The sequence below is a fragment of the Meriones unguiculatus genome, chromosome 8 (genome assembly GCF_030254825.1).
Source record: "Meriones unguiculatus strain TT.TT164.6M chromosome 8, Bangor_MerUng_6.1, whole genome shotgun sequence".
Classification (NCBI taxonomy): Eukaryota; Metazoa; Chordata; class Mammalia; order Rodentia; family Muridae; genus Meriones; species Meriones unguiculatus.
The window spans coordinates 79,645,913-79,665,845 of record NC_083356.1 but is presented as its reverse complement, the minus strand read 5'-3'; the positions used below and the strand labels follow the sequence as shown (position 1 = coordinate 79,665,845).

Here is a 19,933-nt window from a genome sequence, read left to right as displayed (position 1 = left end):
CTTAGTGTGTGGAGGGAACTGTTTTACAAAGCCTTCATTTTGCTGCAAAATGTTCTACATTTTTTTTTTTTTTTTTTTTTTTTTGCTTTACCATACTCTGTCATTAGCTAACACAGCATAAAGTAATTTCTTTTGAAATAATGTATAGTTACGGTAGAAAAGTACAAAATTTAGATAACTGAAGAAAATGACTTCTACACAGATATAGAGTTGTCTCTTGGTTAGTGCATCAGTATAGACCTTCCCATACTTCTGTTTCTGCTCCATATATTTGTTCTGCTAGACTTTAGCCCTTTAGCTTAGTGTAAATGATTGGTTCTGCTGTGTCTCATAGTCATTTCTACAGCATTAGTGAGTAGCATGGTAATTGGCCTGAGTGACAGGGTGTGGGGTGGCCTGTTGAGAGATGTAGGTACCCTTTGGGTACTCTCCTTGACTTGCTGTGTCCGAGAGGGAGTGTATGACTTCTCTCCTGGGAACTGGGAAGTTCTCTCCTCTAGTTTTAATATATTTAAATTCTGTGGTTATTGACAGTTTATTTTGTCAGGCTTATATAGACAAGATCGGGGCTGATCTTTGTTTGTTTGTTTTTTTTTCTTTTGTTTGTTTGTTTTTCCTTAGAAATGTCTGGTGGTTTTCTTGAGTAGAAGGGCTATACTCTTTTTTTTTTTTTTTTTTAACAGTCAGCAACAGATTGTTCCTGCCCAGAACTCTTGGAAGACTGTCATTCTCCATACTTGGTTCTCTATGCAGGGATGATAAGCTTGAGGCTCAGGCAAATGCCAAGGTGTACATACATATGTAGGAAAGCTTTGTAGTTCACAGAAAGTCAGGATGGGAGGTAGAATTTGATAAAGCTTGTCTCCTGCCTAGCAGTTAATGAACTCTCAAGGACAGGGTAAGTTGTCAGTAGACAGTTCTTCAGGTGATTATTAGTAAGCTACAGTAAGCAGAGGTGACAGTGTTTTAGTTTGGATCATGAATTTTGTATACAACATACATACATGTTTTATATATAACAACCATGGTCATTTTTGTTTTGTGCCTACTATGTACTAGTTACTTTATATTCTTGATTTATAATCTTTAAAACCACTTTGCAGTATGATGATTGATTTTACAGAAGAGATCAGAGAGGTACAGTAACTTATTTTTTTTTATACAAAGTACAGCTCTCACTATTTTGTCTTTTCTCTCCTATGTCATTCTCAGTGGCTTAGAAACAACTTTTGTTATTTCTCCATCCCAAACTCTCCCCACCCAGTTACTGTCTGGTTCTTTATTGCTTGAAAGAGTTATCTATGACTGTCAACTCATTCCTCAGTATTCTTCAGCCTCTCTTGCTTTTGTGTTTCAGCTACAACTGTTCTAACCAAGGCTACCTAAGGCCTCCTTATCATTCACAGTGATCATTATTTTCCCTTCTCATCTTGATGCATCAGGGCAGGTGACCTTCCCTCCTGTTTGTTCTGCCTGGTGGTTGTCTCTCTCTCTTTTTTTTTTTTTCCTTTGGTGGTCCTTTTTCTATCTATTGTCTCAATTGGTGTTTCTGTGAATGAGTCCTAGACACTCTTCTGCCTCTCTGAGTTCTTTTCCTAAGGTGACCTCACCATTTCTGTAGTGTTCAGTACCACCTTTGTTCAGATATCTTCTGAATGTATGCCTCCAACTCAAACATTTCCATGGCTTTCTTAACTAGTGTGTTCAACTCTGTATTTGAATTTCCTTTAGATGTTTTGAGATGAATGCTTTCCTTTTGAGTAGAACTATTCAGGGGCCTTTCATTACTCCAAACATCTCCCCCATCCCACACCCACCCAAAAGAGCTAATATCTTAACATGACTTGTTCATGAGGCATTCTCATGGCCTGGTGCTCACTTTTTATAGCAACTCAATGTGATGCTGCTGTGCAGTTAGGTAGTCAGCCATGTGAGGTACAAGGTCTCTGTGTTGTTCTGCTTGTGGTTTCAGCACATCACCCTGTGTAGTTTGCACCTAGTCCAGTGTGCAAAATTGGGTAAGTTCAAAGTGAGTCTGACATGTAAAGTCTCATTTCTTACTGAAAGACCAGACTCAAACTTCGTATCCACATACTCTGTGCTATTCATGCACTGAATCTGTAAGTGACTTCAAACAAAATATTAAACACCCTATTAAACAAATTAGCGGGAAAGAACCTTGAACAGCTGATTAGCATTTAGAGGGTAGCATTCAGGTTACAATCTAAGCTTCATTCTTGATATGTTCTCTTGTTTTGTACATTCATCTAAGTGTGGGAAGAGTATCTAAGGGTGTTCCTGGGCCTGGCCAGCTGGGCTTATTTCTGAAGGTGCCCAAATGTGCTTTCTGGAGCTTAATGAGAAGCACAATCCATTTGCCAAGACAACTCTGCATTCTTGTCATAATTTAGTTCCTTAACCTGAGGTAAGACTTCTAGGGGAGGGCTGGCCTTGTGTTTAGAGTAGCATGGCAGGATGGAAAAGGACATTGAACCACAACTTGGCTTGGATTTTTGCCCTAGTCCTAATTACTTTGAAAACCAAAACAAAACCCTAAGCCTCAGTTTTCCCACCCATAAAACAAGAAAATTGGATCACATGGTTCCTATGGTTCCTTTTGCTTTAATCATTGTGAAATTGCTGATTCTTGTAGAAATTACAGATGCTGATATTAAAAGGAAACGAACTGCAGCTTTTGAGAAAGCAGACCCCCTAGTCCTTTTTTTTTCTTTTCATGAAAAATAGTGAATATTTCCATAGACTTCCTCAGCTAGTGGAGCAAGTGATACATTCCTTGGAAATTTAGAACCCTCAAGTTAACCTCTGTTTGACTGCCCCTGGCAGACAGTTCGTTGGATGTTGTCCAAGGGGAGGAAAAAAAAATGAGTCGACTACGTTTGTGATTTTGATGACCTGTACTTCATCCCTTCTAGGAATTAAAAAGGTGACTCAATTGAGAATAATAAATGTCTCCTTCTAAATTGCAACATCCCCAAAAGAATCATTCACTTTAATGCAAACTTGAATCACTTGGTTCACCAAATGACAGCTCAGGTGTTAGAAAGCTGAATTGGTCAGGGAGACTCTGTAAATCATGACCTTCCTGTGAATTTTATCTTCAATCAATTAGTAGCAGTACCTTTTATTAATTATTCCTACTCAGGACTGGCCTTTAAAATATATATTTATCCCCCTGATTTCCAAAGCATACTTGGGGCTGAGTTGTAGCTTCTCATAATTATTCCATGGAAAGAACTTGAGGTGCTAAAAGCTGGTTTTAAGAAACTTGCCAAGTTAAGGCCCAAGTAGTGATGACTGAGCTGGGCTTTGCACCAAGCCAATCAACAATGAGGCTTTCTTTGAGCTTATAGTCAGTTATGCATACTTTTTTTTTTTTAATTGTTTTTTTGGGTTTGTTTTTTGTTTTGTTTTAGTTTTTTGTTTTCTTTTGCTTTTTTTCAAGACAGAGTTTCTCTGTTGTAGCCTTGGCTGTCATGGACTCACTTTGTAGACCAGGCTGGCCTGGAACTCACAGAGATCTGCCTGCCTTTGCCTTCCTGAGTGCTGGGATTAAAGGCGTGCACAACCACAGCCAGCTTTTAAATCATTTTTAATGGCAATGTAAAGAGTAGGAAATTAATGGCAGCCAAGTTGCAGGTCAAGTCATTTTCATACTGGGTCTTTTTCCTAGAGACCTGTTTTGTTTTGTTTTTCACATAGTCCTATCAATAGCCTTCTTTTCTAGGAGTTTTCATTTTGCATATTCTAGGAATAAAATCAAACTCCAAAATAATGAATCACATTTGGTAGGATCACACAGTAACATTTCTCAAAAATGTGACCTTATTTGTATCTTGGACTTATCTAAACCTGTTGCGTTAGGTATTTTAATAAAAACAGGCTTCCCCTCCCCCACTGAGGCCCACTTTCTTCCCAGATCACTTTAATTATGTGAGCTAGAATCCTGTTTCTCACACATCTTCACTTCTCAACCTTGTTAAAATTAATCATATAATCCTCCTTTAAAACATAGTATTAAATCACCATAGTAACACTGTATCCAAGCTTTATAGATAAAACATAACAGCCATAAGAAGGCAGCATTTCGTGTCCCCTTGACAGCTCTATAACTTTTATGGAAATGTGTTCCTTCCCCTAGCTGTAAGGTGGGGGATAGCATTACTTACACCTGTTTTATTACCACATGGCTTTGAAATTGCCACCTTGTTTTTGTTCACCTCCCTAGTTAAGTAAAGAGAGTGGAACATTTTCTTGTCTTTCAGAGCCATTTTCCTCTACTTGAAGCACTCTCCGAGGGATAGAATTGTTTCCTTAAATATAACTAGGCAAGGCCCTTGACCTTTGTTCTGGGATACCTGAAAATCTCCTCAATTTTACTTTTCTTTTGTGACTTGTATAGGGGACCTTAAGAAAGTCTATTCTATATTTGAAATTTTAGTTTGTTGCCTACCCAAAGACAATATAGTTCTGCCTTTGGCAAAGGCCTGTTAAGAAATGGTTTTTCATTTCTACTGGCAATTTGAATATTTTAACACAGTCAGAGTCTTATCAGTTTGAGTACTTTGTGAAATATAGATATGTACAAGCTGCTGAATTTCTTGGTTTAATTCACTGTCAAATTCAAAAAATATTGTATCAGTGTAAACTTATGTATTAGAATTTGGAACGAATGTTTACTTTTTTTTAAAAGAGTGAGATATAGGATAACTGGTAAACTGATTAAAAATTGTGCATTTTGAAGCATTTTGTAACTTAAAAGAGTTTTAGATTATTCTGGTTTTAATACTCTTTTAAATTATTTATTAAATATTTTCTGCTCTATATTGCTTTCATGTGTAGTTGGCTTATTTTGTACTGATAAAAGAATTTTTGGCTTCTGAATGGCTTGAAACATTAATTTTTTAGCCCCTTGAGCAAACTTAACATTTTGGAATTCCTGTGCTCTAAGATAATAAATATGTTCCTCAAAGTTCAGAAAGTATCAACAATTCAGGAATCCAGGAGAAAAAGGCATAACCCTGCCCCTTTTTCTTCTGGTGTTTATGATGGCTCTTCCTAATACTCACTGAACCTGAGTCAGTTCCCTAACTAGTCTTGAGGGTCCTTTTCTGTAAAATGAGACCATGATGAAATTTCAAGATTATCATGAGAATAAATGAAATATTACATTAGCTATTTAACCATAGCTGGTGCATAGTAGAAGTTTAATGCTTCTGGGTGGCAGTGAGCTGGTGCTGTGGCCATTGGAGTCACAGCAACCCTTAAAAAACAGCTGTTGGCCACTCAGCTACTGTACCTTTGGCAGTGCTTGAGCCAGCTTTCTTCCTCTTTGAGGTGGTTAGAGTGCTTCTTTCAGCATTGATGGCTGATTGACCTAGCTAACTGGGGCCTGAATTCAATCAGGGACACTGGAGAGTGTTAATGATTTTTGACTTCTGATGATTGTTAAAACAGGCTCCTTTCCTTATTTTCTTCTCCCTCCTTCTGTCTTCCCTCTCTTTTTCCCTCACCCCCTTCTGTTCTTGCTTCTTCCCTCCTCCTCTCCCTTCATTTCCCTCCACTTTCTTGCCTGTTCCCTTGAAGTGTGTAACTTTTTAGCTCATTTATAAAGTTCCACAAAGGAAATGTAACAAGTTCAATGACTTGTGGTGATTAGATACTTTATCTGGAAACTAGCACACATTCATTTCTCCCTTTGTTCTGTTTTGTCTGCAGTCTCACAGTTAGCCAAGTTGGCCAGAACTTCACGTTTGTGCTCACTGACATTGACAGCAAACAGAGATTCGGGTTCTGCCGCTTATCTTCAGGAGCCAAGAGCTGCTTCTGTATCTTAAGGTAAGGGAGAAGGGCTTCAGTCATTGGCTGGTTCTTTGAAACAGTTGTCAGCTTTGTATAGTCCTTCTGTAATTAAGTTTTCCAGCTGTTGTTTTGGTGTGCTATCTGTTCCCCACAAGTCACTGTACTTGGGGAGAAGGACTTTGTGGTGTTGCTCTTGCACTTGAAGGTCCTGCAGATAATTGCATTTATTTATTTCCATCACATTTCTTGGGTGGGAAGGGCCCATTGCTCTTGAGTGGTATGAGGAAACTGGAGAGTGAACAGGGCTTCAGTCCCTTCTGTTATCTGGAGCTGTCAAAAATTAGTCTGTTAGGCTTCCCTGTGGACATTTTGTATATGTAAGATTATTAATAAAGTATGTGTCTAGCTCAGGACAGCCTGCAGACGCTGATTGTGTGCTCCTTGAAGTAGCATCTTTGCCTTCTTTGGATCAGTGTCTGAATAACTTCTCAACCTGGCTACCTTTGTAGAAGTTCCAGAAAAGTGCAGAAGTGTGGGAAGACATCTTCATACCTTCTGAAATCCCCTTGCACACCAGAGCCATACTTGCTTAATGTTCTGTTTCCTCCTGCCAGAGGGATAAGGCATTCTGGGGTGGGAGGATGTGTGGAAATCCGATTTTGGAGCTGCTGGCTCTGTGGGCTCCTGCTGGGCGCCTCCTGAGGGGGAGGTAAAGGCATCCCACGCACTCTCTCCTCTCCATCTGCCTCTCTTAAGTAGGTGTTGCAGGGCCTGCCTCCTGTCTCTCTCTGCTGTGGAGCAGCCAGTGCGGGCAGGAAGGAGGTGCCCATGACAAAACCCGGGCCCCCATGTTTGGGCCCAGCCAAGGGTAAAAGGCCAGGCCAACCACCTCAGAAGGGGAGGTTCTCTGCTCTAATAGTCTCTGTACTTTGTTCCTCTTCTCACTGAGTAAAGGCCCTCACAACATAACTCACTCTCCAAAGCTACATACCACAATAGGATGCAAGGGCCCAATTGATAAGGTTCCTTTTCTCCTGTCAGCCTGGACCACCGCTCTGCATTTCTCTGCACAGATCTTAGCATTTTTCTTCCTAGCTAGTGAGGGCAACTCCCCTCAGTGCCAAGCTTAGTATTTCTGGTTTGGATACCAGAGGCTTGCTGCACAGAGTCCTCAGGAGGAGAGGGGCTGGCTGCTTTGGAGCAGGGACTATGTATATCTAACTGTTCTTGAGTAGCCAATGCTGCACACTACCTACCCAGGAGCTAGACTTGGATGGTGATGGTTATTTACTTCGGACCAGGTACAACTCTTTTTATTTATTTATTTTTATTTTATATTTTTATTTTGAGAACATTTTTTTCTACCATTTCTGGTTAGTATATTTCAGTTTTGGCCGAGATACTGCATGTTTTCCTCCTGCTTTTGGAGGAATGAGAGCTTAGTCCTGGTTCTAGAGTTTGGTCAAAAGGATTATTCTGGCATGATTGTGGTAGTGCACGCCTTGACCCCCACCAGAGGCAGATGGATCTGTGAGTTTGAAGCCTAGCACCAGCCTAGCCAAGGCTACATAGTAAGACCTTGTATCAAAACAACAACAAAACAAACAAAGGGAAAGTTTATTCCTCAGAATGGGAATCAGTTATTTCTTTTCAAATTGGAGTCTCTCTCTCTCTCTGTTTCTCTCTCTGTATGTTTGAATGGTTGCCTGAAACATTTGTTAAAAGATGTCCTACTGAAAAGGAGTTGGAGATGCCTGTTATCCCTTGACTTAGTGTTGATGAGGTATTTTAAGGCTCAGAGAAATTGCAGTGATAGAGTAGGTACACTGTATAAAACCTAATCCTCCACAATGGGAGGGACACTATTCCTTCACTAATGTTACTAGATGCAAAACGGTGAGGGGGGCACCAGCACATTGAAGAGTTTTGTCATCCTTTTCATTGTGCCACACCTGAAGGTTAGAGATGCTGTTGCTCTATTGGATGAATTAAGTGCAGTGGGTTTAACTGAGACCCAAACTATCAGGCCAGGTGGCAGCACTGAATTGCCAAAGGTGTGGTGATTATAGTTACTGCAATGGGCAGCATGGACAAAGCAATGTTCTCAATGGCCTGACCTGTAATGGTCGAATGACTTATGTGGACATTTGGTACTGGCTTATCATCAATCATGGTGTTTTCAGGCATGAAATAGATTAAGAAGCCTATTACAGTTTTGTTTGATCTATATAAGTAGAAAAATTCTCATATATATGAAGGAAAGCCTCTACTGGATCATATCAAAAGGGAGTCAGCCCAGGAACCAGTTTCCAGACTTGAGCCAGTGTGCAGACCCAAAGCCCCTGAGGAATGTCCTTGGTAAAATACCTAAAAGTTTTACTGTTAGCCTTTCTACAGTCCTTACCTACATGGACTTACAGCCTTTACAAAGGTTACTGTTCACTAGGGGAAAAGAAACAAACAGACTTTCCAGGGTTTGTTGGATACTGTTCTGAATTGATGCTGATTCTGGAAAATCCCAAGAAATATTGTGGCCCTCCAGTTATGGAGGTCAGGTTCTTAATGGAGTTTGGGCGATAGTCTGATTCACAGTACGTCTAGTAGATCCCTGAACTCGTCCTGTGCTTATTTCCACAGTTCCAGAATGAATAATTGGTATAGATATACTTAGAAGTTGGCAGAATTCTCATATTGGTTCCCTGACCTGTGGAATGTGGGCAGTTATGGTTGGAAAGGCCAAATGGTAGCCTTTAGCATCGCTTCTGCCAAAGAAAATAGTGAATCAAAAACATTATCACATCCCTGGAGGAACTGCAGAAATTGGTGCTGCCATCAAGGACTTGAAAGATGCAGGGTGGTTCCTACCACATCTCCCTTTAACTCTCCTTTCTGGCCAGTTCAGAAGATAGATGGACCATGAGAATGACAGTTGACTATTGAAAACTCAGTCAAGTGGTGACTCTGATTATACCTACTATGCCAGACAGATGTGGTGTCCTTACTTGAGCAGATTAGCACATCTCCTGGTACATGATATGCAGCTATAGGTCTGGCAAATGCCTTTTCTCAGTACCTGTCCATTAGCACCACCGGAAGCAATTTGCTTTTAGTTGGCAAGGCCGGAGTATACCTTTACAGTTTTATCTCAAGGATATATTATCTTTCCAGCCCTGTGTCATAACTTAGTTAAAAGGGCTCTTGATCATCAGTCTTTTCCACAAAATATCACATTGGTGTACTATGTTGATGGCATTATGCTGATGGGATCAAGTGAGCAGGAGGTAGCAACCACTTTGGACTTATTGGTAACACACATGTGGATCAGAGGATGGGGAATAAGTCCAACCAAAATTCAAGAGCCTTCTACCTCTGATATTTTTTTTTTTTTTAGGAGTTCAGTGGTGTGGGGCATGCAGAATATTCCTTCTAAAGTGAAGGATAAGTCATTGCACCTGGCCCCTCAACCAGCAAGAAAGAAGCACAACATTTAGTGAGTCTATTTGGATTCTGAAGGCAGCACATTCCTCACTTGGGTGTGCTACTCTGGCCCATATACTAAGTGACTTGGAAAACTGCTAGCTTTGTGTGGGGCCTGGAACAGGAAAAGGCTCTTCAACAGATCCAGGCTGCTCTACCACTTGGACCATATGCTCTAGCAGACCTGATGGTACTTGAGGTGTCAGTAGCAGATAGGGCTGATGTTTGGAGCCTTTGGCAGGCCCCTATAGGTGAATTACAGAAAAGACCTTGGGATTTTGAAGCAAGGCTCTAGTATCATCTGCAGACAACTGTTCTTCTTTTGAGACATAGCTCTTGGCCTGCTGTTGGGCCTTAGTGGAAACTGAATGTTTGAAGATGGGCCATGTAGTTACCATGTGATCTAAGCTGCCTACATGGCTGGGTGTTATCTGACCTACCAAGTCAAAAAGTAGTACCTGCATAGCAGCAATCCATCATCAAATGGATGTGATATATATGTGATTGGGCTGGAGCAGGTCCTGAAAGCACGCGCAAGTTACACAGAGAAGTTGTCCAAATGTATATGGTTTCTAAAACTCTCATTACAATGGTTTCTGCTTCCAAACATGTACCTGTAGCTTCAGTTGACTGAGGAAGAGAAGACTAGGGCCTGGTTTACTGGTGGTTATATACCTTCTGCAGGTACCACCCAGACGTGGACAGCTTCATCATTGTAATCCATTCAGGGACAAACTTGAAAGATACTAGCAAAGGGAAATCTTCACAGTGGCAAAACTTTAAGCAGTACACATGTTCATACATTTTGTATGGAAGGAGAAATGGCCAGGTGTGTGATTGTTAATTGATTCATGGACTGTAGCTAATGGATTGGCTGGATAGTCAAGGACTTGGAAAAAGCATGACTGGAAAATTGTTGAGAAAGGTATCTGTGGAGGAGTTATGTGCATAGATCTCTCCAAATGTTGAAAGGATGTGAAGATATTTGTGCCCCATGTAAATCCTCATCAAAAGCATCAGCTGAGTTCAGTAATCGAGTAAATAGGATGACCCATTCTAAGACAGTAAGCCTTATTCCCCAGCCATTCCTGTCATTGCCCAGTGGGTTCATGAATAAAATGGCTATGGTGGCAGAGACAGAGGTTATGTATGGGCTTGACAATATGAACTGCTATTCACCAAAGCTGACCTAGCTACAGATGCTGCTGAGTGCCAGATCTGCCAACTACAGAGACCAACACTAATCCTCAGATACGGCACCATTCCCTGGGGTGACCAGCTAGAGACCTAGTAGCAGGTTGAATGCATTGGATCATATCATCCCTGGAAAGGACAACATGTTGTCCTTACTGGAGAATATATTTGTTCTGGTTATGGATTTACTTTTCCTGCATGGAATGTTTCTGCCAAAACCACCATCTGTGGACTTGCAGAATGTCTTATCCACTGTCATGATATTCCATGCAGTATTGCTTCTGACTAAGGAACTTCACAGTCAGAGAAGTGGGACATTGGGCCCATAATCATGGAATCCACTGGTCGTAAACATGTTCCCCCAACATCCTGAAGCAGGTGGCCTGAAAAAAGATGGAATGGCCTTTTAAAGACATAATTACATTACCAGTTAGGTGGCAGCAGCCTAACAGGCTTGGGCAGGGTTCTCCAGAAGTCCTTGAATCAGCAATGTAGCATATGGCATTGTTTCTCTTGTAGCCATAATCCACTGGTTCAGGAATCAGAGGGTAGGAAAGGTAATAGTTCCCTTGTCACCTTTAGTACCCACTAGGAAGATTTTTGCTTCTTGTTGCTGTGACTTAGAAGTTTTGGTTCTGGAGGAGCAAAGTGCTCCAGCCAAGAGACACAACAAAAAGTCTAACGAACTGAAAGCTCAGGCTTCCCCTTGGTCACTTTGGGCTTCTGATACCCGTAAGCCAACAGGCTAAGAAAGGAATAACAGTGTTAGGAGGGTTGAATGATCCAGATTGCCAAGGGGAAATTGTATTGCTTCTCCACAATGAAGGTAAGAAAGATTATGTCTGGAGTGCAGGAGATCCTTTAGGAGTCCTTGGGGTGCTACCATGTCCTGTGATTAACTACAACAACCTAATCTAAGCAGGATGACGATGGACACATACCCTTCAGGAATGCAGTTATGAGTCACTCCTTCAGGAAAAGAGCCAAGACTCCCTAAGGTGCTTACTTGAGGGTGGAGGAAACACAGAATGGATAATAGAGGAAGAAGGTAATGATAAATACTAGCTAATGCCACTTGATAGTTGCAGAAAGAGGATTACAATTGATATGAGTGTTTCTGTTTTATTTTGTTAAGATGTTTTTGTACAGGTATTTGTGCTTTTGTTCAATTTCTTTATTATATAATGTAACATCAATTAAGAGAATATCAGTGTTTATCATATTTAACTTTGAGAAACTAAAAGAATGTCTCTCAAAGGACATTGTCACCTATTCTAAATTTATAATGCATTTGCAGTTATAGAAAAGATAATTCCATCATGCTAGGCATAATTATTATCTTCTTAAATATATAATGAGTTTGTGATTTTATGTGGGATAGTTATATCATGTTAGGAGTAATTATGACCTGATTATTGTTTTTGGTTGGAAATTAAACCTGACATAAGGAGATATGATTGTGTAAAGTTGACAAGAGGTAGACTTGTGATGGCTATTCTTGGTGGTCAACTTAACTTACTACACCTGGAGTTAACGAAAACCCACATGGCTGGGCACAACTGTGAAGGATTTTCTTTTTTCTTAATTAAATCATTTGAAGTGGGGGTCCCACTTCTTTTTCTTTTAATTAGTAGATTAATTTATTGATTCACTTTACATCCCAATCTTAACCCCCTCCTTCCTCTCCTTCTGGTTCCACCCTCCCTTCCTCCCACTCCAGATCATCAAGTCACATCAGGAATGAGCTTGTCCTCTTCCTCAGAGGCCTGGTGAGGCTGCCCCACCAGGTGTGTGTGGTGGGAGGGGGAAGTTGATAAAAAAGCAAATCCAGATCTTTTGAGGCAGGAAGATCCACCTTTTAATCTGGGACACACCTTTTTTTGGCATCCTATATAAAGGGCACACACACACACACACACACACACACACACACACACACAAAGTTCTCTTTCTTTGCCTGCTTGCTCTTCCCTTTCCTAGCAAAGTCTGTTCATTCACTGGCTTTAGAGCCAACTTCTTCAGGGTACCAGTGTGTACTGAAAACCACCTGAGACATCCAGCCTTAGGGACTGAATAACTACTGGATTCTTGGACCTTCTATTGGTAGACAACCATTGTTAGATTAGCTGGACCACAACCTATAAGCCATTCTCATAAATCCCCTTTCTATATGTATATTCATTCTATAAGTTTTCTTTCTCTAGAGAATCTCAAGTAATACATTAAATGAGCAGCTTCTCATGTTGTTGTTATTTGGAATGAAACTGGCAGCAATTTTTTTTTCTAGCTTATAACCTTGAAAAAAAATTGGTGGTATATCCATTTATTTGCCAGCTTTTAACTGAATGCTTATTATTATCTGTTTTCCTTATTAGAATCTACCCAGGAAGGCTGAGGATTTTTGTTATTTGATTTGTGAGATAGACTCTTATTATATATCCTATTCAGTTGACTTTGAAAGAAGTATAATGTACTGAAGTATGAAGAAGTCTTATTAATACTCATGTCACTGTACTATCAAATTTATTATGTCCTTCCATGATTGACTAGTTTTTTTTTTAATATTTATTTGTTCATTGTATATATTCTTTTGTCTGCATATACAACTGCACCAGATCTCATTACAGATGGTTGTAAGCCACCATGTGGTTGCTGGGAATTGAACTCAGGACCTTTGGAAGAACAGTCAGTACTCCTAACCTCCGAGCCATCTCTCCAGCCCCCGATTGACTAGTTTTTGGCACAAAAAGACTTTTCCTTCTCTTGATATAAGTATTTAAAAAGTTGCTGGATGTTAGCTAATACTAAATTTCTTAGTTTGTTTTATTTATTTGTATGGCTGGTTTGGGGTCTTTGTTTTATTTTCAAGAAAGGGTTTCTCTGTGTAGCCATGGAACTCACTCAGTAGACCAGGATGGCCTTGAACTCAGAGATTTGACTGCTTCAGCCTTCCAAGTGCTAGGATTAAAGGTGTGTACCACCACCGCCTACCAACTTTGAGAACAGTTACAAATAAGTCTGTTGTTCTTCATTATGAGGTCACAAAAGGTGACACCTTTAGATTGTGCTATTTGGGCATGCTATGTTACACATATTGATCTCAGAAATCTTTTAAAGTTATTAAACAGAATGACCTGGAACTACTTTTAGTCATGATCTACAGTTTCCCAAGTGCACATCCCTTATTAAGGCTAGAACGATAATGAAATGTGTTATTTCTTCTGCTTTGGGATCTACAGAAAGAATAAAGTGTTCTGAGTCAAGCAATTGTTTGGAACTGAGAAGAGAGATGTCATACAATCATTACATATTTCTCTCTGTCTCTGTCTCTGTCATCTCTCTTTCTCAGTTTTTCAAGACAGGGTTTCTCTGTGTTGCTGGCTGCCTGGAACTCATTTTATAGAACAGGCTAGCCTTGTACTCAAGAGATCTGCTTGCCATTGCCTTCCTGAGTGCTGGGATTAAAGGCATGTGCCACCAATGCCTGACTCAATCCTTACATTTCTTTAGCCTTCATAAAAGGACCTTACAGATGCCATAATAGGATGTCAGATTTACTGGAGTTGGAGATGCAAGTGGTTTTGAGCCAGCCAATGGGTTCTGAGAACTGAATTCCTAATCTTTTTAAAGAGCAGCAAGTGCTCTTAGTTGGAGCCATCTCTTCTGTCACAGAAATAATCCTTTTATCATGGTGTCATCTCAAATAGTTTTAGCTTAACTCTATAAATATTTATTTAGTGAAATATCTGAAGATTTACTCTTATCTGGCAGGAGCCATCCATAACATTTGGCCTTTTGCTCTTTATTTATGTCAAACTCCTTTATTAGACACAGAGGTCTGTCTGCAAGTTTCCATTTGAAGCCCTCATATTCACCCAACATTTTGATAAGCTGAACTTCATATTACAAAATGAAAGCAATAAGTATTTGTTACTTACCAAAGTATTCGATACTTACTTAGAGTATGCCTCTAAGTTCACTCTAATGACTATGAGATTTGTCTCCCATTTCATTTCTGCTTTCTAACTAAGGGAAGGCATTATGTATAAAATGTGGTATTGTTTTGTGTATGTGTGTGTGTGCGTATGTGAGAGTGTCTGTGTGTGTCTGTGTGTCTGTGTGTGTATTTATGTGTTATGTATTATGTGTGTTACGTAAAGTGCTTTTGGATCACAAATTAGACAGTGCTCATTTCTAAGTATTGATGATGAGACTTGGTTAAACACAGTGAGTGACTGTTGCCTGGCAGTAGATAGGAGAAAACCACCTTAACCCAGTGAGAAGTGGCATGTAAGGCCCTGAAAAAATGAGTGTGTCTAGATAAAAGAACAAAACTCATCAGTTCATAATTGGAATGACTGTGGAAATGCTGGTGGGATATGAGTAAGATTTAAGGCCTATTTCAAATCCCAGATTTTAGACTTAGTCCTATGGAGTACCATCAGATTGAGGGTTGAAGTGAGCGTTAGAACTGTTGCTGTTTGGCCAAGGTAGTTCTGAGTATGATGCTGCATGTCACCTTGATTTCCGCTGGACTTCTCACTACTGCTGTAAGTCCCCAAGAAACTGATTGTCCTTTCTGTGCTGTTGGGCATGTGAACTTATGAACCTAAGTAGTGTTTGGTGGAATCTTCTTCCTTTAGAATCCTTCCTGACTGAATGGCAGGAACAACCATGGCTTCCATTCTCTCTTTCTCTCTCTCTCTTTTGTTCTCTCTCAATCATAAACTCAGGAAAGCTCAGTTTTCATAGAGAGTAACTTTAGAAGCAACAAGGAATCTGGCTTTGAGCTTTGGCTTCCATCTTCTAGCTGTTTCAGGGTTCGTTAAATGACAGGTTTCAGTCAAGAAGAAAGGTGAAGAGGACCATTTCCTCAGGCAGTACAATGGCAGACATTCTTTGGGTTGTCTGAGAGATGCTTCAGTTTAGAATAAGCGTTTGGGGCTAGGGAAGGGAGTTGTGGAGGAAAGCTGTGAGGACAGCTCCTAGACTTTTACCTTGAAAGCAGGTGTTGCTGAAATATCCAGAAGCAGATGGAATCTCCTGTTTTAAGCTATTTATGGTTGTCTCGCCCGAGGGTACCCTACTAAACAAAAATGCATACCCTGACATTTTAGGGCAGTTTGGGCATCAAAGCTGGGAGAGAGCAGCTTTTCTGCCCACTGCCTTAAAGAATATCTTAGAAACTTGGATGTTTCAGTCTATTCAAAAGAGGGCTTTTCTTCTGCCTTTTAGTGTTTCTGTTTCTTTCTCCAACTGTGTGATTTCTTCTGTTATTCCTTTCTTTAAAAGTAAGATGCTCACCATGCTGTTGTTCTTTTCTGGATGATCATTTAAAAGAAAGGAGGCCCTGTTGGCATGGCAAGATTATAATTTCACTGGTGTGAGGCTTGGGACATGGTTCTTATCAGTGTGTATTCTCTGGGATTGCCTGCAGTTGCTCTGGTTCATAGTCAAGGGCCATTTCTCGGCCCTCAAGATTTTGAAATAATGCATGGTGGTGGGTGTCTCATCAGATCATCACTTTGTTCGACATTATGACTTCCTTATTTTAATTAATAAAACAATGAAGTGGTTGAAGATGGTCTACATTTTTTCCCCATATAGATGCCTTAACACTTAGAACATAATCCTCCACGGAGTCACAACATACTGGCAATAACAGGCCGTACAGTTTAAAGAAAATCACCTTTGAAAAGAAGAAAGGAAAGTAAATAAAAAGCAGCCTCTTCTCCAGTGGCCTGCTATTGAAGCAGGAGTCTGTGTGCACAGAAGACAGATATGTCTTCTACTGTGGCAGCAGTAGCTGGCACTGGCAGTCAGCCTTAGGCCATCTCCTCCTCCTGCTCCAGCTGTCCCTCTGGTGACCAGAAACCAGAGCAGTGCAGGGATTGGAACTTGAAGTCTTTTGCTAGCAAAAGTGTTCATTTCTTAGATGGAGCAGACTGCAGAGAAATGAGAAACTGCTGCTTCCTTGTTCTTATTGTGCTTCCTTGGTGCTGCCAAAGCCTATAGGGCAGCAAGGAACTGCTGAATATATTTCTTGGGAATGTTTTAGGCTACAGAATTTAATCTGGTATTATTGTTTTATAAGGGAAGAAATTCATAATGATCTGAAAATACATTGTTTTTGCTGCGATGTATATTATTTTTGAAAGCATAGTCATAATTTAGATGAATAATTTGGTATTTTGCTTATAGGGAAAACCTACTCAACTATTTTTTTTTTAACTTAATCTTGACCATGAGGAATAGTTAGTAGCTTTTGGAAACAGTGGATGTAAAACTACAAAAAGTTTTAGATGAATCAAGTGGGAAATAACCACTTTACCGACTTTCCTGTATTTTGCTGTCTGCTTGTGTCATCAAAGCACTCTGTATTAGCGTGAGCAGTGCCGCACAGGGCAGTGAACGTGTAGCATGGGACCAGTCTAACTGTGCTCCGGTGCACACTCTATTAGGAAAGACAGCGCTTTAAGACCTTATGTCCAACTCAAGGGACTTTACAATATTGCAGAGAAAAAGAAAGCCTATACTGAAGTCCTTGGTGGAAATTAAATAGGGTTTAAACTTTTTTTTTCTTTTCATAGGACTTGGAAGTATCAACAATCTCAGGCAATGTGAGGGGTGCTGTCCTTTAGTTCAGTCCTAAGTGTTAGACTACCACTTAGTGATGACTAACTTCTTATTTATAATATCAAGCAATACTTATTACAAAATTAATCCAGGGAGGCATCATTTGTGGTTTCTAAACCATTCTGTTTCAGATGCCTTTGAAATAAAGTGGGTGGAGCCTTGTATGTGGGGTTGCTTGCCCTATTGTTCTTTAGGTCTGGTATTCAAACCAGTTCATTAGGTGTATTTAAAGCTCAAAATGCAGCAAAAATGGTTGGTTTTAAGATTCTTGATTTTTTTTTTAAGAGAAAAAACATTTTAAAGTGTAGAAACAGAAGTTGGGTGAAACTCAGCATCCTGTAGTTTGTTTACTAAGACCTACAGCGCCTGGTTTTCTTCTATTGCTATTACTTAAAAATTCTTTTTCTTCCAGAAAAGCTAGAAATCTTTAGAGGTTTAAACAAAACAAAACAAAACAAAACACTAAACTACCCCCACCAATGAAAACAAGTCCAGTCTGACTTTAGATAATGGATTTGCTGCGGTAGTGTCCTGTACTTATCTGGGAATGTCTATGACTTTTGTGTATTTGGTGATCTTGAACACCAGTGATGAAAGGAGATTTCAATTTGTACTTTGCTTTTTTTGTAACTATGTGAAAATGCTCAAAAAGCTGACGGTGAATGAAGGTGCCCACTAGACATGCTTGCTTTGTTATTTTTTTTCTTTTTCATGTATTCTTTAATATTCCAAAAGATTATATAGTCTACTTTTTTTTTTGAAGAAAGTTTAACTCTCAGGGACTCTCCGAGATTTGTCCTTTTCTCACTGTGCTGTAAAGAACATCCACACAACAATACTTAAGAATCTTCCAGTAGGACTTGTAGACAGAGATGGAGCTTCCTGGTACAGTGCTTCCTCAGCATGCACAAGATGGGGAGCTCGGCTCATAGTAGTAAGGAAGAAAAGAAGATTTGCGGCAAAGATGCTTTTGCTTATCTACCACTTATTCTTTATTTCGGTTCTTTCAATGACAAATGGAAGATAGTACTAATTGATAGTTGTGAAATATAACATGTAGATTGCATTTAGTGGAAATTTAAATGGGTCTCTACATGCATGTGCACTCAAATGCATGGACACCTGCATATATATATTCACCTCCAAATGTGGACGCTCACCAACATCTGTAACTCCAGTTCCAGGGGATCGTACACCTTCTGGTCTCTACAGGTACTGCATGTGCACGGAGCACTTATGTATATGCAGCCAGAGCACTCACACACATAAAATAAAAATAATTAAATAAAGTATTGAGAGTGGGCATAGTTAGGTAATTTCTCGAGCATTTAAAATTTTTCTCTGGGTGTCTTTAAGAAATTACCTCAGAAGTTTTCATTCTTCCATCTCAATAGAAACACCCATTTTACCATAGTTTACAAATTTTTTAATTTAGAAAAATTTTATTTTCACTGAATGATGGTAGTACATGTCTTTAATCCCAGCCCTAGGGAGGCAGAGACAGGAGGATCTCTGAGTTTGAGGCCAGCTTGGTCTACAGAGTGAGTTCCAGGATAGCCAGTGCTACACAGAGAAATTTTGTTCCGAAAATCTAAAAAAGAAATGAAAAGAAAAGAAAAAAAAATGGTATTTTCAATTCATGTTACCATTCTAAGTACAGAATGTCAGGGGAGGAAAGCAGCACAATTATAAGTGGTACTGTTTCCCCATAAGTCTGTAGAAGAGACTTGAGCTTGGGGATTAGACTTGGCTTTTTATTTTCCACATTGCTAGCACTAAGACTAGAAGCAAGTTACATCCCTTCTCAAGCCTCAGTTTTTTATTTCCCATGATGGTGTGGAGGATGGTAAGTTTTATTTATGGACACATGTCATATACCGTACACAGTACATCTTTGGTGCTTAATCTCATGTGTTCTTGCAAGATTTAAAGCTTCTGTCATTTTAAAATGTGCTGATAATGAAAAGCATATTTTTGCCAGGGGTGGTAGTAGGGGCGTTGCCCTCAACTTGCAGTAAAATCTCATATTGATCTCTCTAGCATTTGATTTCAGAGATGTTCAAAATGCATCTGAATTGTGAAATCATTGCACTAGTCACAGTGGGGTGTTCACATCTGCCCTACACATCGCAATCATTCTCTACCCACCTAACTGACCTTTTAATTTTCTTAGAAGTTTATGTCTTGTTTGTGTAAAATGACGAGGAGCCTGTTCCCAATACGTGCCTCAAACCTGCTTTTTTTATGGCCTCAGGATCTCTGTCAATAACCTGCTTTATGTTTTCACAAACCGAGCCCCTGGGGAGCTGTCTGCACTGTTCAGTGTGATCCAGCTGAATTCCTTCCCTGCCCCACTCAAACCCTTTGATTTGCCAGGTTTTTGTTCATCCACCCTAAGGATGGTCTGAGATTACAAGTATGGCCTCTCTTGTGGTGAGAAGTGAGAATTGTTTTTAATTGAGCAGAAACATGTGGAAGGATCAGGAATATCTCAAGGGATTACAGAAAAATTCCAAATTTGTACTACTTACAGCTTGTGTTTAGAACAGGGTCTGCTGGGAATAAATGTTAGTTAGTGTGGCCTGTGACCTTAAAAACTGTTGACGTGGACTTCAGCCAGAAACTAGCCACAGACCTCCTTTGTTAAACTCATTCACAGCCCCTTGAAAACTCTAGTCAGTGGAAGTTGCCAGCTCCAATCTAAGCACAGCCTTTTTTTTTTTTTTTTCCCATGCTTTGGAAACAGAGGATGCCCCTTAACCAGCAAGCCTTCTTTAATAAGACTACATGGCCTAAACGCAATTGG

General features: G+C 39.9%; 1 protein-coding gene across 14 annotated transcripts in view; it reads left to right on the top strand.

Annotated features, from left to right (window-relative positions):
- Dennd1a (DENN domain containing 1A) overlaps positions 1–19,933 on the top strand; it is a 477,089-nt gene that overhangs the window by 147,025 nt on the left and 310,131 nt on the right. For 12 of the 14 annotated variants that reach the window (XM_021633350.2, XM_021633349.2, XM_060390071.1 and 9 more), the window contains one exon: positions 5,737–5,856. The exons of the other annotated variants lie outside the window; for them this stretch is intronic. In XM_021633350.2, coding sequence (XP_021489025.1) covers positions 5,737–5,856 — 120 coding nt within the window. The remainder of the gene's footprint in view (positions 1–5,736; positions 5,857–19,933) is intronic. 14 annotated transcript variants of the gene reach the window in all.